The sequence below is a fragment of the Rattus norvegicus genome, chromosome 10 (assembly GCF_021556685.1).
Source record: "Rattus norvegicus strain SHRSP/BbbUtx chromosome 10, alternate assembly SHRSP_T2T, whole genome shotgun sequence".
Lineage (NCBI taxonomy): Eukaryota > Metazoa > Chordata > Mammalia > Rodentia > Muridae > Rattus > Rattus norvegicus.
In genome coordinates, this window is record NC_141543.1 from 92715794 (window position 1) to 92731431 (window position 15638).

At 45.2% G+C, this 15638-nt stretch overlaps 1 protein-coding gene across 1 annotated transcript in view; it reads right to left on the minus strand.

Moving 5' to 3' along the window:
* Positions 1–6245: 6245 nt before the first annotated feature.
* Positions 6246–15638, minus strand: part of Brca1 (BRCA1, DNA repair associated) — a 60068-nt gene continuing 50675 nt past the window's right edge. The window contains 7 exon segments of the mRNA NM_012514.2: positions 6246–7450; positions 7898–7958; positions 8213–8286; positions 9896–9950; positions 13726–13806; positions 14722–14762; positions 15262–15339. Of these exon segments, the coding sequence (NP_036646.2) occupies positions 7299–7450; positions 7898–7958; positions 8213–8286; positions 9896–9950; positions 13726–13806; positions 14722–14762; positions 15262–15339 (542 nt within the window). The 3' untranslated portion in view covers positions 6246–7298.

Consider the following 15638-nt stretch of genomic DNA (forward strand, 5'->3'; position numbering starts at 1 on the left):
CGTGGTGACAAATGCCCCTGCTCTTGTAGAAGACTCAAGTACAGTTCCCAGCACCAATGTCCAAGAGGCTCATGGCTGCCTGTAATTCCCACTCAGGACTCACAGTCATAGGTGCACCCCTACAACAGCACGCACATACATGCTTTTTTTTTTTTTTTTCAGAGCTGGGTACTGAACCCAGGGCCTTGCGCTTCCTAGGCAAGGGCTCTACCACTGAGCTAAATCCCCAACCCCCCACATACATGCTCTTAAGAATGATAAAGGTTGGGGTTGGGGATTTAGCTCAGTGGTAGAGAGCTTGCCTAGGAAGCGCAAGGCCCCAGCTCTGGAAAAAAAGAACCAAAAAAAAAAAAAAAAAAAGAATGATAAAGGTTACATATCAAAATGATCATCCATCATGATCACCCAGGAATGCAGGGATGGCTCAATATACGGAAACCCGTCAACGCAATCCACCATGTAAACAAACTCAAAGAAGAATGATAAAGATTAACTATATATATTTATATTTAAAAAAAAAAAAACCAGCTGGGTGTGGTGGCTCATGCTTTTAATTCCAGCATGCAGGAGACAGAGGCAGGTGGATCTCTGAATTCAATCTGAGGCCAACCTGGTCTACAGAAGTGAGTCCCAGGCCATGCAGGACTATATAACAAACAAAGCCAATTACAAATGAAGCTGAATGGGTATTAATAAAAAATTTAAAAAAATATTGTATGGGTGTTTTGCTTGCACATATATTATTTGTACCCTGAATATTCAGTAGAGGCCAAAAGAGAACATCAGATCTCTTAAAACTGGAGTTACAGTTGGGAGCTGCCAGATGGGTGCTGGGGATTGAACCTGGGTGGTTTAGCGGAGCAGACAGTGCTTTTAATCATGGAGTGGTCTCTCCAGCCCCAGAATGGGTATCTTAACTGGGGAGTGATTCTAGTCTGGGAAATCAGCGGAGAGGCTTTGTGAAGGATGGGTTGAACAAGATTTGGTCCTTGTAGAGGTGGCAGATCAGTATTCAATACAGCTTGAGTAAAGTCGTGTGAGTTCCTACAGGTGGTAAGCTAGGGCATCTGAAAGGGATCACTGGATGACACATTAAAGAGTTGGGTTTGGGACTGGAGAGATGGTGCAGTGGTTACGAGCACTGGCTGCTCTTCCAAAGGTTCAATTCCTAGCGACCACATGGTGGCTCACAACCATCTGTAATGGGATCTGATGCCTCTCCTGGTGTCTGAAGACAGCTACAGTGTACTCATATAAATACAAATTAATGAAAAAAAATTAAAGAAAAAAGTTGGGATTAAGATGTAAGAATTCAAGAAACTGGGAAATGGCCAAAAAACGTTTCTGTCTCCTCTACATTAGTGCTTCAGGCCCTAATTCCAGAGCCTGAGGGATTTTACTGGGCCCTTCCAGAAACTCTTGGCTTCCTCTTTACTTGGCTAAACGGTGCCTAACTCTCAATCTGAGATTTCTCTTTATAAGTCCTTCTGAGTCCTGGGGCCATCACATCGTTTCCAAAGAACGCCTGAACTAGAATTCTTCTATGTCTCGTCTCCCCTGGACGGTAAGCAGCCTGAGTTTGTTGGGTTTCTCTGTGCAGCTCTGGCTGTCCTAGAATTCCCTCTGTAGACTAGGCTGGCCTTGAACTCACGGAGATCCTCTGGGAGGTCTGCCTCTGCCTCTTGAGTGCTGGGATTAAAGGCATGTGCCACCACATCTGGCTTTGATCACTTATCTTATCGTTCACTGCCTGTTGGTTCCCTGAGAGATGCACTGGAAAAAATGAGCTGTTTGGCCTGGCACAACTTCGAATCTAAGCTTTGTCACTTTTTTCCTGTAGTGTGACCTAGGGCAAGTGACTTGACCTCTCACAACCTCATTTTCTCTATTCGTCTGTAGGGAGCGATGCATGGCATTCAGGAGCATGGCAAACGGTAGTAAAAGATGATCATGGCTGTTGCTCCCATAAGTTGGCAGGATCAAATGGCTCACAGAACCCAAGGCTGGGTCTCTGACATTTCCCTTTTTACTGTCGTCATCTCTTCCTCCCAGAAACCTCCTGATCTGCTTGGGTCTTTTCTGTCACTAGTCTCTGGAGCTGCTTGCATTCCTCCCTCCAGACAGGCTTTCTCTGCTCCCCTTAGAGAGCAAGTGGTTGCTGACTCTCTCAGGGCTGTCCGGGGGGCCTTGCACTCTGTCAGTCAATAGAGATAAATTACAAAATCATTTGTTTTATTTGTTCTTGTTACCTTGAGGGCTGTGTGAAATTGCCTTGCTTTTGAAGCCACATTTGCATATCTCTATGCTGGAGTCAAAGGCTGCATCGGTGGTTTCACTGCAATTTAAATATTAATAAAAACTCCGAAACCTCTAGCCGTATTTTTATTTTAAATCTAGTCTGGCCCTTCTGTTCCTAGGTTGCTAATATAATATAATCTTTGTCCTTGGCTTTGTTTATTTTTAAAGGGCCATTGTGGAGTTGACTCGAGCCAGCTACTGCAACCTTGGAGATAAGAACCTCTCTCTTACAAGCCCCCCAACCTCGTATATTCTCTTCGGGCTCAGAGATTTACCTTTCTTGGAGACAAAGGGAGAGGATACAGGGAACATTTTACAGGATTATTCCCCTCATCTCTGCTTCTGGTTCTTAGACTTGAGTCTGCTGCAGAGTTCCAGGTCACGGGGTGGCTCTACCTGCCACTTGCTGGTTCAGTGGGTCTAGGGCAGGTCTAGGAATCTAGAATGGAGTTGCTCCACACCAAGGCCTCCGTCAAGGGGACATGTTTACATGTTTTGAAACCACACTGCTAAGGTACATGTTGTCATATCTTTTGGTCTCTGAAACCAGGCATTCAAAGGTCACACCCTTCAGCCATGTTAGAGACGAACACTTAGGTTATTGTCCAGAGTCAGTTTCTTGGGTTTTTTTCAAATTTGTATAACATTTTACATGTTTTGTGTCTCTATGCACACCCAAGTGGGCCTTAGGGCTCAAGTGATCAGAAGACACTTGTTTGAGTCAGGTGTCCTGTCGTGTTTCCTTCCACCCCGAGTTTGGGGATTGAACTCAGGTTACCTGGCTTGGAGACAAACATGTTTACCTGCTGAATCATTTTACCAGCTCGGTCTATCTGTTCTAACAGGGTTTCCTGTAGCTCAGACAGGCCTGGGATAGCCATCCTTCTGCCTCTGCCCAGCTTAAGCATAGCCAATTTTCCCTCAGTTTCTGATAATAGGTGTCCACAACCTCGCTGAGGACTAACTCAGATCCCCCAAGGCATGCTCTTCGTAGAAACTGTTTCCAGTTCTCTTTAACCTTTCACATGCCGATGCGTCTCTTTGATGTTCCCTTGTTTTAGCGGTTTCTTAGGCTGTATGCAGGTATCGGGCATCTCGGAAGCAGGATGCAGAGGCCTCAAATTCAGTTCAAGCCATCACATTGTTAGTGACCCCACACTGTTAAGCAGCAACCTCCCTTCTGTCCAGGCTTCCTTGGGCACATCTGCAGTCCCCCTCACTCTGCCCTTTCTAGTGCACACTGCCTCCCGGGCCGTCCTTATCAGCTCCTAGCAGCCTTCACAGGATACATTCTGGGCATCTGGACTCCTTCCGCTCCAACCGTCCCAACACTGATTCCTTTCTTTTTTTCTTGCATGTTTTTGTGCAGATACTTTGTGGATTCTGGTTACATTTTTTTTTTTTAAGGAGGGAGATAATCAGCCAGTGTTCTCCTCTGAGCCCCCTCCCTGTGACTGCCTGATAATCCTCTTCCCTTTCCAGTTTCTTTACAGAACGAGATAACAGACAATCTAGGAACCAGTTCGGAAGGGTTGCTTTGCTCAGAGAGGGTTAGGGATTGTAGAGTGGAAGAGTGGGAAGGGATGTTAGAGGTCAAAGGAGCAAGATTCACACCATCATCAGATAGAACTCTTAGACTAGGGCAAGCAACAGAGGTCCGGGCCAGAAGTGGACTTCTAGGAAAGGCATATAGGCAATCAGATGGGGGTGTCCATGTGCAGAGACTGAGACAATTACATGACTTTTAAGTGTATTTCAGTTAAATCTGCTTTTACCCAGGATCCCATGAAGACAGGGATGTTCTAGATCGGCATTTTTTTTTTTTTTCTACTAACATCAGTGTTTAGGGACAGCAGGTTGCACAAACCATGACTGGTTTGGCCCATGGGGAGTGGAACTTATTAGGGGATGTGGCCTTGTTGGAGGAAATGTGTCCCTGGGGACGAGCTTCAAGGTCTATGTTTAAGCTTTGCCCAATTTGGAAGTCAGTCCCCATCTGCTACCTTTGGAGCAGGGTGTAGAACTCTCAGCTCCTCCAGGTACCTTGTCTGGCTGCATGCTGCCATGCTTCCCGCCATCATAGACGGAACCCCTGAAACTGTAAGCCAGCCCCAATTCAACGTTTTCCTCTATAAGAGTTGCTGTGGGGGGGCTGGGGATTTAGCTCAGTGGTTAGAGTGCTTACCTAGGAAGCGCAAGGCCCTGGGTTCGGTCCCCAGCTCCGAAAAAAAGAGCCAAAAAAAAAAAAAAAAAAAAAAAAAAAAAAAAAAAAAAAGAGCCAAAAAAAAAAAAAAAAAAAAAGAGCCAAAAAAAAAAAAAGAGTTGCTGTGGGAATAGTGTCTCCTCACAGCAATAAAACCCAAACTCAGACAACCACTAACAAAGAGACCCGTCAATTTCTTGACAAGTACTTAGCAAAGTAACAGGTCTGGGGAGGGCCCTGCTTTGATAAGGTTGAATTGAAAGGCGTTTCTTTTCAGACATTTATTTTTTTTGTATGTGTAGTCTGCCTGTGAGTTTGTATGCACCACATGTGCAGTGCCTGCAGGAGGCCATTGCATCCCCAGGAACTGGGGTTAGATCTGACCAAGTGCTGGGATCCAGCGTCTGTGCACGAGCATAGGATCTCCATCGTGCCAGACCCTTGTTTCGTTTTGAGACAGGGTCTCATGTGGCCCAGTTTGACCAGGAACTGATCCCTCAGCTTCCACTTCCCTATCTGAACCTGTATTTTCTGACAGCTGAGAAAACACACACGCTGGGAGACTGAATGAGTAGGAACGAGAGCAGGCCCAAGGTTCCTCAAGTCATTTGACAGCTATGGAAAACCTCATAAATAAGAAATTTGTTCCCATTTTTCAAATAAAGTGATGAAATACCCACTTTCATTTCGTAGGCTGTGATGAAGGCTGAGATAGAAGAGTGAGTGCACTTTGCTTCCTTTTTCTGCCTACTCCATCTGTCCTGTCATTATCGATGTGAGATGATTTCGCCTTTGTCTTGAAGGATAGCATATGGATTAAGAAAGGTCAGTTGTGGCAGCACAGTGCTGTAACCTTAGTGCTCAGCAGGCAGGGCCAGCCTGTCGGTGCAGGAGGCTCCAGACTAGCCAGGGATACACAAGACTCTGTCTTCCCTGACGGTTGTCTCGATTCAACCTAACACTAATCCAGACACCATTGTGAGGGGATTTGTAACTGCCATGAGGGGCCTTAAGACAGGAGAATACCATCAACTATCCAGTGAGTGCACCCGAACTGCTTGAGTCTCTATGACAGAAGTGCCTCCAAAGGGTTAGGGAAACAGAGCAGCCAGATGCAGATGTAGTGGAGAAAAACAGCTTGGAAGACCAGAGGCAGCAGAGATGGAACCCACTCACCAACGATCAGCAAGGACACAGAGGTCTCAGTCCCAAATCACAAGGAATAATTCAGTCAAAATGAATTTACTTATTCGAGACGGGGACTCATTATGTAGCTTTGGCTGGCCTGGAACCCCCTACATGACAGGCTGACTCTACACTCATGGAGATCCACCTGTCTCTGCCTTCTCAGTGCTGGCATTAAAAGTGTGCACCACCTTGCCTGGCCTAACTTGAAGAAAATCCACTGCCTCTAACTCTTGAGTGCTGGGATTAAAATTGTGAGCCAGCACTGCCCAGCTAACTTGAAGGAATTTAAAGCAGGTTTATCCTTAGGGTGGACAGAGGCCTGCTGCTACCTTGTTCTTGGTTTTGTGAAACATGAAACACTTGGGTTTCCTGGACCTTGGATATGCCAGAGTCGCACTCTTGCCAAGTGCACGAGCACACACAGGCCATGGCATGTGTGTGGAAGTCAGAAGACATCTTGCAGGTGTCGTGTGGACCCCAGGGGTTGGTTGTGGCATCAGGATCTTACCCACTGATCCATCTTGCGAGGCCCCCAAACAGTCATTCTTTGTCGAAATGATTGCTATTCCGTTTATTTGCAGCATTAACAGTACAGCATTATAAACATACCTGTATAATCAGGTCTCCACTGTCCTTGCACACTGGGGTGCCAGGGAAGACCCACTCCCCCAATATCTATAAACAGTCCAAGATTATGAGTTCATAAAAAATATGTTCTCTTCCTTCAGCGAGCAAAATTATTTATGAAGTAGTATGGTTCAGCAACAGGGAGTAAAAGGGAAAAAATTACTTCAAAGAAAGCAACAGCTCCTTTCCGGTGGAATCCATCATTTTACAGACATGCAATATTCATACCAGAGACCTTGTATTTAAAGAGGAATGGGTTACTTAGAGCTACTACAACAGACACGCTGCTCATCAGTTATGGGGAATTAGAAGGCTCTCCTTGACACTGGCACTTGAAAAACTTCACATTCACATCAAATACATAATCTGCCTCTGAATTTCCTCAGTGCCCTCTAAGACCTGCACAAGCCCTATTCTGGGTGTTGTTGGGGGAGGGAAATGGGTATTGTTTGGTGCTGAGTATTAAACCTGAAGCCTTGAGGAGCACTAATCTTAAGTGAAATCACAGATTTCAAGCCATCTCCTTGAAGAACTCGACTCTTGGCCATTATGAACATGTGATTTTATAAGGAAAAAATTAGAACCACTAGTTATATGTTCTTCAGTCTTATATAGCCCAGGTTGGCCTTGAACTCATGACACTCCTGACTTTTTCCACCAAGAGCTGTGATTAGAGGCAAGTACCACCATGCCCAGCTCAGACCAGCCGAGCTACTCTACCGTCTCTCCAAGAACGATATATAATGAGTGAGCATCTTGCTCAATTGGTGGGATTTAAATAGTCTTGGAGTCTTCTCATGTGAAAACTTTTTGTGCTCAAGACGGATTTCAAAGAGAGACTTAATTAGAAAACCTTTAAGGCACCCATGCAAAGGTAGAAGCTGTTTTGTCCAGGCCGATGCATGTAAAAGACTTAGTAAGTAGGGCGTAGAGGCACCGAAGACTGAGAGATGCTCCCGGGACGGGAAGACCATTTCTTAAATTAATCATTGGAGTCTTGTGGCTCGCTACCATCACGGCCACAGGTGATATTCTGTACCAGGTAGGCATCCAGATCCCGACACCGGTAGACGGATATACTGTCCAACACCCAGTCCCACATCACTAGACGTCCCTTGCACAGCTGCCCAATATCTGCAGACAGAACAGAAGCAGAGACTGGTGTCCAGTCATCCTTCCAGACCAGAATTAACCACCCCACCCTTAGATCTGAGTATATAAGTTCTCAGTACTAATCAGGTGCTCTGAAGCAACACTTCAGGACCTTATTCAGAAGCCAGAGGAGCGATCATGGTAAAAGCCCAAACTCTGTAAACTGAAATAACACAAGCTCCAACCTGTTTCAGGAAAAGCCACCAGAGATAGCAGATGGTGTGGGGGAATATCTTAAGTGAAAAGACAAAACACAAGCATGATCAAGCTCTGGTAGACCTCGAACAACAAAAACACCAAAACGATAGCTCGGTGGGTGAGACTCTTATAGAACCTGAGCTGATTCCTCGGCTCCACATGGTGGACGGAGACCATCAACTCCTTTATGTTGTCCTTCAAACCTCACAAATGTACACGGAGGAACTTTACCAGGGCAGTCGTTGTCTTCTGTCCAGGCACTTGGCTGCACGAGCACAATTGGATGAGCACCCTGCATCCCCAGAAAGGAAAAAGCATTTAGTGCCAAAGCAGGGCCTCAGGGAAAGTCACTTCCACATGGTTAAGAGGGCTAGAAGGGAGAGACCTCCCTCAGTACATTCAATGCTTACAGTTCCCGAGCCCTTACTCACAGACGGGTCTTCTGATACAGAGTCATGGGTAGAGAAAGCTCTCTGGGCTATTTACTGGACTTGCTTAATGGAAGGAGAGTGTTTTCCTCCCCCTTTGAAGGCTCCAAATACTCACTGTGTCACGGGTGAGCAATGGAAGCTCCTTCACCACAGAAGCCCCACACAGCTGCAGCATCCTCTCCAGCTCATCTACAGAGCACAGATGTAAAATCACCATAGCGACCACATCTACTCCTGCGCCCTCTAGTCTCCCCTGGAGCAAATCTCAGTGAGTAACCCCCTCCCTGGACTCAGCTGTGTTTTTTTTTTTTCTCTAAAGGATAGAAAGACCCTAAAATTAGTATGGCTTCTAAGTCAATCTGCCACTGATCTAGCTGCTGCCTACTCCTGGTTATTAGTTTCCATGAAGCCACGTGGAAGATAAGGCTTCATGGTCTCTAAATGAAACATGTTGAAAAAGAGGATTGAATTTCAATAATTTGCTAAATTGCTAGATACTGTGTGAAAACCCCTCGCCTTTCTTCTTTGCTCCTACATCCTAGTTTGTTGCTGGTAATCGATAATCACGGCCACTGAGAGCACCATTCTTTTTTTTTTTTTTTTTTTTTGGTTCTTTTTTTCGGAGCTGGGGACTGAACCCAGCGCCTTGAGCTTCCTAGGTAAGCGCTCTACCACTGAGCTAAATCCCCAGCCCCAAGAGCACCATTCTTGATGGTAATTACTCTAAATGTGAAAGACTGGAAGATATTTTATCCAGTGGGAGAAAAATACAGGTCACCCTGGTCAGAGATCCAGCATTTCATTAGGAAAGATGGCAGGCTATGCTAGGAGCCACACAGCTAGGGAATGACTCTCATAAGAGGTGGGGCCTAGGACTCAGTAGCACTGACTAACCTTCTAGGCTCTCTGGAGATGATGCTCTTCTTTTTTTTTTTTTTTAAGATTTATTTATTTATTATATATAAGTACACTGTAGCTGTCTTCAGATACACCAGAAGAGGGCATCGGATCTCTTTACAGATGGTTGTGAGCCACCATGTGGTTGCTGGGAATTGAACTCATGACCTCTGGAAGAGCAGTCGGGTGCTCTTAACCGCTGAGCCATCTCTCCAGCCCCTGGAGATGCTCTTCTAGAAAGAACATCTGCTTCTTCCTGGGGACTGTGGAGGTGCTGCCTGAACTGAGGTTACTAACTTAATCCCTCCCATAATGATACCCACTAGTACCCCTGGCTTTCATTATATTAAAGTCTAAAAACATAAAACATTGAGTGACACTTGAAACCTTCTAAAAATCCAACCACTAACCAGTACAGAAGGAAACAAAATTACACTGCTAGGCTCTCATTACCACAAATTTGCTTATGGCCAGACACCAAGGCAGTGGTTCTCAACCTGTGGGTCACAACCCCATTGGGAATTGTATATCAAATGTCCTACATATCAGATATTTATACTAGTACTCAGAACATTAGCAAAATTAGTTATGAAGCAGCAATTAAATATTTTATGGTCAGGGGAGGGTCACCAAAGCATGAGGGAATAAATGTGAGAACCACTGCTCCTAGGCTCCCCCTCTCCTAAGTCACAGAACTCCAGCCCTGGAGCTGAAGGGAAGCAGAGAAAAAGGTGAGGGACCTTCACTCTGAAAAGAACTACACGAATCTGTACACGGACAAGGGCTTTGGTATATAAGAGCAGAACCACAGCAGTCTTCACTGGACCACTTAACCCATCTGAGGACCTTCCACGTAGGCTGATGCTATCTATAATACTCTGTAGCCCTCCCAGGCTCTTACCTTTGGGCATGTTGGTGAAGGGCTCACAACAATAGATCTGTAGGCCTTCAAAGAGCTGCGAAGAGAGGAGAATAAGTGATGGAGTGGAGAGAAAGTTATAATTATTAAGTGTGTGTGTGTGTGTGTGTGTGTGTGTGTGTGTGTGTGTGTGTGTGTGAGAGAGAGAGAGAGAGAGAGAGAGAGAGAGAGAAGAGAGAGAGAGAGAGAGAGAGAGAGAGAGAGAGAGAGAGAGAGAAGAGAGTATACACAACATGTATGCAGGTGCCCAAGGAGGCCAGAAGAATGCACCACATCTCCTGGAGCTGAGGTTACTGGCAGTTGTGAATTGCTCAATCTGAGTGCTGGGAATCAAAATTAAAATCAGGTCTTCTGAATGAGCAGCAAGCACTAACCAATGAGCTGCCTCTCCAGTGGGGTCCCCCCCCCTTTTTTTGTGAGACAAGATCTTAGATAAGCCAGGTGGCTTCAAACTTATAATGTAGGTCAGCCTTGAACTCCTGACCCTCCTGTTCCCACCTCACAAGTGCTGGGAATGGCACGGACATGCTCAGAGTTTGGGTATTTTAGTAAGAAATAGAGACACTTTCACATGCAGTGGAAGGATCTTTATCCGTGACAGTTTGTCCTCTTTTCCAGAGACAATCAGTTCAAGATTCTGAACTGATTTAGATTTTATTGAAATTTGTATACAATGATCCACATTCTAGAGTGATTCGTTAAAAAAGAATAAAAGCATGTATGTCATATATATGTCATATATGTCAAATGCCAGGAGGCCAGGAGTTAGACTGCCTGGTGCCAGTGCTCTGAGTCATCTCTCTGACCCTTGTAGTCATTCTGTTATTCAAGGGATGGGCTCCCACTCTGTTATTAATCAGGCCCAGGCTCATGCTGGGTGGCCCGTGTCACAGATGAGGAAGACAAACTAAAGACAGACGAACGCACAGTCCCCTCTGGCCCTTCCTTACACTGAAGGGTGAGAAAGTCAGAGAGCTGAAGTCAGGATTACTCAGGCCCGTCACACAGAACTAAGCATGAACTCAGCCAGCAGAACACCTATGCCATGGAGAAACGCCCCTCTTACACACACATGCACATCCTAAGGGAAATGTAATTACAGTGCTCCTCAGTGCTGGCCAAAGACTTTCTGTGACATTGGAAATGTCCTGTATCTGGTCCCACAAGGCAGGAGGCCACAAGTCAGATGTGGTTGTTAGACATTTGAAACATGGTGTGAGTGAGGAACTGTACTTACTTCCAAACTTCACTTTTCTTTTTAAAAAATATTTATTTTATGTATATGAGTGTGCTGTCTTCATGGACACCAGAAGAAAAGGGCATTAGATCCTAATATAGATGGTTGTTGAGTCGCTATGTGGATGTTGGGAATTGAACTCAGGACCTCTAGAAGACTAGCCAGTGCTCTTAACTGCCGAGCCATCTCTCTACCCTCCTCTAATTTATTATTTACCTTTATTTTGTGTATTGTGTTTTGCCCGCATGTATGTCTATGTGAGAGTGTCAGATCTTGGAGTTCTGCTAACTACTGAGCCATCTCGCTGATCCAAAAGATTTTTTTTCAAGAAAGAGTTTCTCTGTATGTATAGTCCTCATCAAACTCAGAGATCCAAACTCTGTCTCCTGAGTGCTGAGATTTCTTTTTTTAAAGATTTATTTGTTTTATGTATGTGAGAGTACATTGTCACTCTCTTCAGACACACCAGGGCATCAGATCTCATTACAGATGGTTGTGAGCAACCGTGTGGTTGATGGGAATTGAATTCAGGACCTCTGGAAGTGCAAGCAGTCATTGCTAACCACTGAGCCATTTCTCTAGCACCCGGGTGTTGAAATTAATGTGTGAGCCACTATCCCCAGGCTTGAACTTCTAAACCTTTAAAGTTATTTTCATTTCTGAGAAAAGATATCACTATGGTCCTGGTAGCCTGGAACTCTTTATGTAGACAAAGGTGGACTTGGAATTTAGACATTCATCTGTCTCTCAAATACTGGGATTAAAGGTGTGCACCACTTGTCAAGGAGCTGGTTTAATTAAAGGCAGGACTTCATAGAGTAAAGGCTGGTGCAGTACAAGCGTGGGCTACTATGCCATATTGACAAAAATAACCCACCTGCCTCTGGCTCCTGAATGCACGAACCACCATATCTGCTTTGAACTTTGTTTTTAGTGAACCTTAGAACAGCCCGTGTGTGCAGTAACAACGGTGTTAGATGGTGCGAATGCTCGTGTGTCCTGGCATGAGTTCTTAGAAAGGCTCTCAAGCTATTATTTTAAAGAAACCTAAATTTGTGTCAATTATTAATATTTTCTGATTGATAAAGGATTTCAAAATAGTCTAGCTCTCCAATTCACAATCCTCCTGCTTTAGCCTGAGTGTTAGTTTTACAGGAGTGCCATCAGACTCAGGACGGATGGATATATTTTCATGTATCATTTGAGTTACTCATTTTTTTTGACCATTTTCCTACCCTTTTATGACACTAACACAAATTTGTCTAGGTCTAAAATTCACCTAGATACAGAGGCTGAGATAGAAAGATCAAGGTTTGGCTAAAACCACACAGATAGCTCTATTGGAAATGGCTTCATCCCACACTGCAGGCAGGAGGAAGGGAACAGTGGGCAAATCAGTTAGTCAGGGATGACGGTTCTAGAACCTCTGCCGCTCTCCCAGGACCTAATACTCAGAAATCCTCAAAGTCCCCAGGCAGCCAGCTGGAGACAAATGCTGCCTTAAGGAGAATAAAACCTCAGGATCTCCAAATCCACACTGACGCTTCCTGATGAGTGTCTAGTGGTGAGATAAGAAATCTGAAGCTCACCCCTACAAATAGATTGCTTTGTGAAAATACTGTAGCGACATTTTAGTATCTTCTGAATGTCACTACTTTGCCCAAGCAATTTCCATCACTGCTATTCTGAATGTAAAAGACATCCTAAGGGATTTTGAGGGAGAAGGGACCCGCTGCTAATTGTGCAAGGCTCCCAGGTGCATAAGAACAAATGGCTGGTTCATAGAGAACTCCTTGAGGATCGGGAGAAGTGGAAGCAGGGTGAGCAGCTGTTCTTGGCATCTGGAACAGGTATCTGATAGGCTCGGAGAGAGGATGGACTAATCCCAGGGCTCAGAACTCCAGGCATGATTTGTGATCCTGCCCAAAGCAGTTCTCCTTAGAAAAACCTCTACTGGTCTCCTCCCAAGTTTCTATGAAGAACAGAAGGTGCTCCGTGTGGGAATGTTCTGAAACACCTGCTGGTGCACATTTGCAAAAGAAGAAAAGCAGCCTGGGAACACAAGCACTTATCCAGTAACCCAGACAGCAGCTGGCTCAGGCCTGCCAGGCAGGTGCGAAATCTTGGGAAGACTTCTTCCCGCAAGGAAGATGGAGTTCCGGCTGCTGGGGGTGTCCTGCTCTTCCTTGGAAAGCTGCTGGGATAATCTGTTTTTCTCCTGTGAAGTTGTCTACAACCATCTAAAGCCAAGACACTTAGGAATTTAGACCTGGAGCTTGGGTGTACAGGCTTCACGTCTCCCACCACTCCCTAGTGAAGCGATGCTGGGATCTAAGCCTCAGACTGGAACTCAATTTACAACTGCACTCTCTTACTTATGGGGCACAAGTGATTCCTGTTTGCCTTCTTGGGCTAGAAAAAACCCCCAAACCAAACCAAAAGCCTGTCTCCACTGCCCAGCCAGTGCTCCGATATCACTCATGCAAAGTGCCTTACCAGGCACAGACCAACCTCACCACAGCAGCTGGCTGCAAAGCCTTAGGCTGGGGTTTTGTCACATCAAGAGGGACTTTACCTTTTCCTGGGATTCTCTGGATCGCCTTGGACCTTGGTGGTTGCTTCCAGTCACAACGTCTCCTTTGACTTCAAATTCATGCTGAAACCAAATATAACCCTCTGTGATCACTGGGGTGGGTGATGGCTCAGCAGTGAAGCATTAAGGCACCACACTCATGAAATGAGTTCCAGACCAGCCAGGATTACAGAATGAAACCTTGTCTTTATTTTTTTACCTTTTGGAGACAAGTCAGTGAAATCTGGCTGGCCTGGGATTCAGAAATCTTTCTGATTCTGCTTCCTCCGAAGAGCTGAGATTAAGGACCTAGGCTATGAAACCCAGATAAGACCCTGACTTAGAAAATTTATTTTAAAAATTCATTCTTATTTTTTATTTTTTATTTTATGAGTATTTTGCTAAATGTATGTTATATGTACCATATGCACGCCCAGTGCTGAAAGATGTCAGAGTCCCTGGAACTGGAATAGTTGTGAGAATCCGTGAGGCCTGAATAAAACCCTGGTTCCTTGAAAGAGTGGCAAGTGTACTTAACTACTACTGGCTGCTCTTCCTGAGTTCGTCTTGAAAACAACAAACTGAACCAACCAACCAAAGACAGGCTCCTATTATTTCTGGTTGTGAGCCTAGCCTTTAACGGCTGAGCCATCTCTCCAGCCCGACAGGCTCCTATTATGTAGTCCAGTGAGACCCAAACTCCCAAGTGCCAGGATCACAGGGGCCATCACCTCATCTGTCTCTGCGGGTGGCTCATTATTTGTTCCTCTGAATCTTTAATCTGTAAAGTCCTTTCTCTTTTTCCAAAGAAAAGACCTTCCTTTGAAACCTAGAATGACTGAGAATATGACATTTCCTGGCCTGTTCTGCACCCCTCTTGATGGTCTCCCTTGATGAGGAAAAGATGTGTCTGAAGGAAGAGAGCAGAACCACACCCTCCTCCGCCTGACCCCAACACCCATGTGAGGTGTCCGGGATTAGTCTGTATGAGGTACCCACCACACTCAGAAGTTTTCTTTCTTGGATAGACTTGATCACCCCTGAAGAGAAGACAGAAAAGGTAAGTCACAGAGAACGGAAAAATATGCCCCTTTTGTGGAGGTGGGAAGCTCAATAATTCACAAGAGAGGAGATTCCTAAGACTTGTGGCAGAGATCTGGAGACAGCAGATAGTTAAACATTATAAAAGTGCTGCTGTGCATGGATTCCCACCAACTATTAAATAAACCCCTGGTCATATGCTAACTCTGCTCAGAGAAGATGAGGTCATACTAGTTATAGAAGAACTCACTTTTTCAGCACTGCCAGTGAATCTGAACAAAGCAATGTGCACTAAGACAAAGCCAGTTCTGTGTTACTGTTGAGACCCTTTGGTGGCTCAGACTTGGCATAGGCAGAAACCTCAGGTGTTAACGTTAGGTGTAAAATGCAGTTCGGAGGTGCTAAAGGGAGCAACAGAGACACACCTCCCCCAACACACACACACACACACACACACACACACACACACACACACACACACACACAAATTGTACTCACAAGAATAGCTAACTATCCACTTTCCTCCTGCAATGCCCAGAAAATATTTCAGTGTCCGTTCACACACAAACTCAGCATCTGCAAAAATGAAAAACATCCAAAAGCTGAGAAAGGGAGAAGAGGCGCTGCCCCCGAAAAGCTCAAGCCCCAGCTCTAGCTCTCAAGATCAGTCTGGAATCGTGATTCACCTCTGATGACGGGTAACCAGGCATGGGGTTTGGAAACTTAGAAGAGATGCCATGCTAAGACCAGAGAACTGTTGGCTTCAACTCTGAGATGCCAAGATTAACTAAAGAGTTCTATCCTGTGTTAATTATATACATCATGGTGGTAGCTGATATGGACAGAGATCTATTTTACCAGACAGCAGTAAGTGA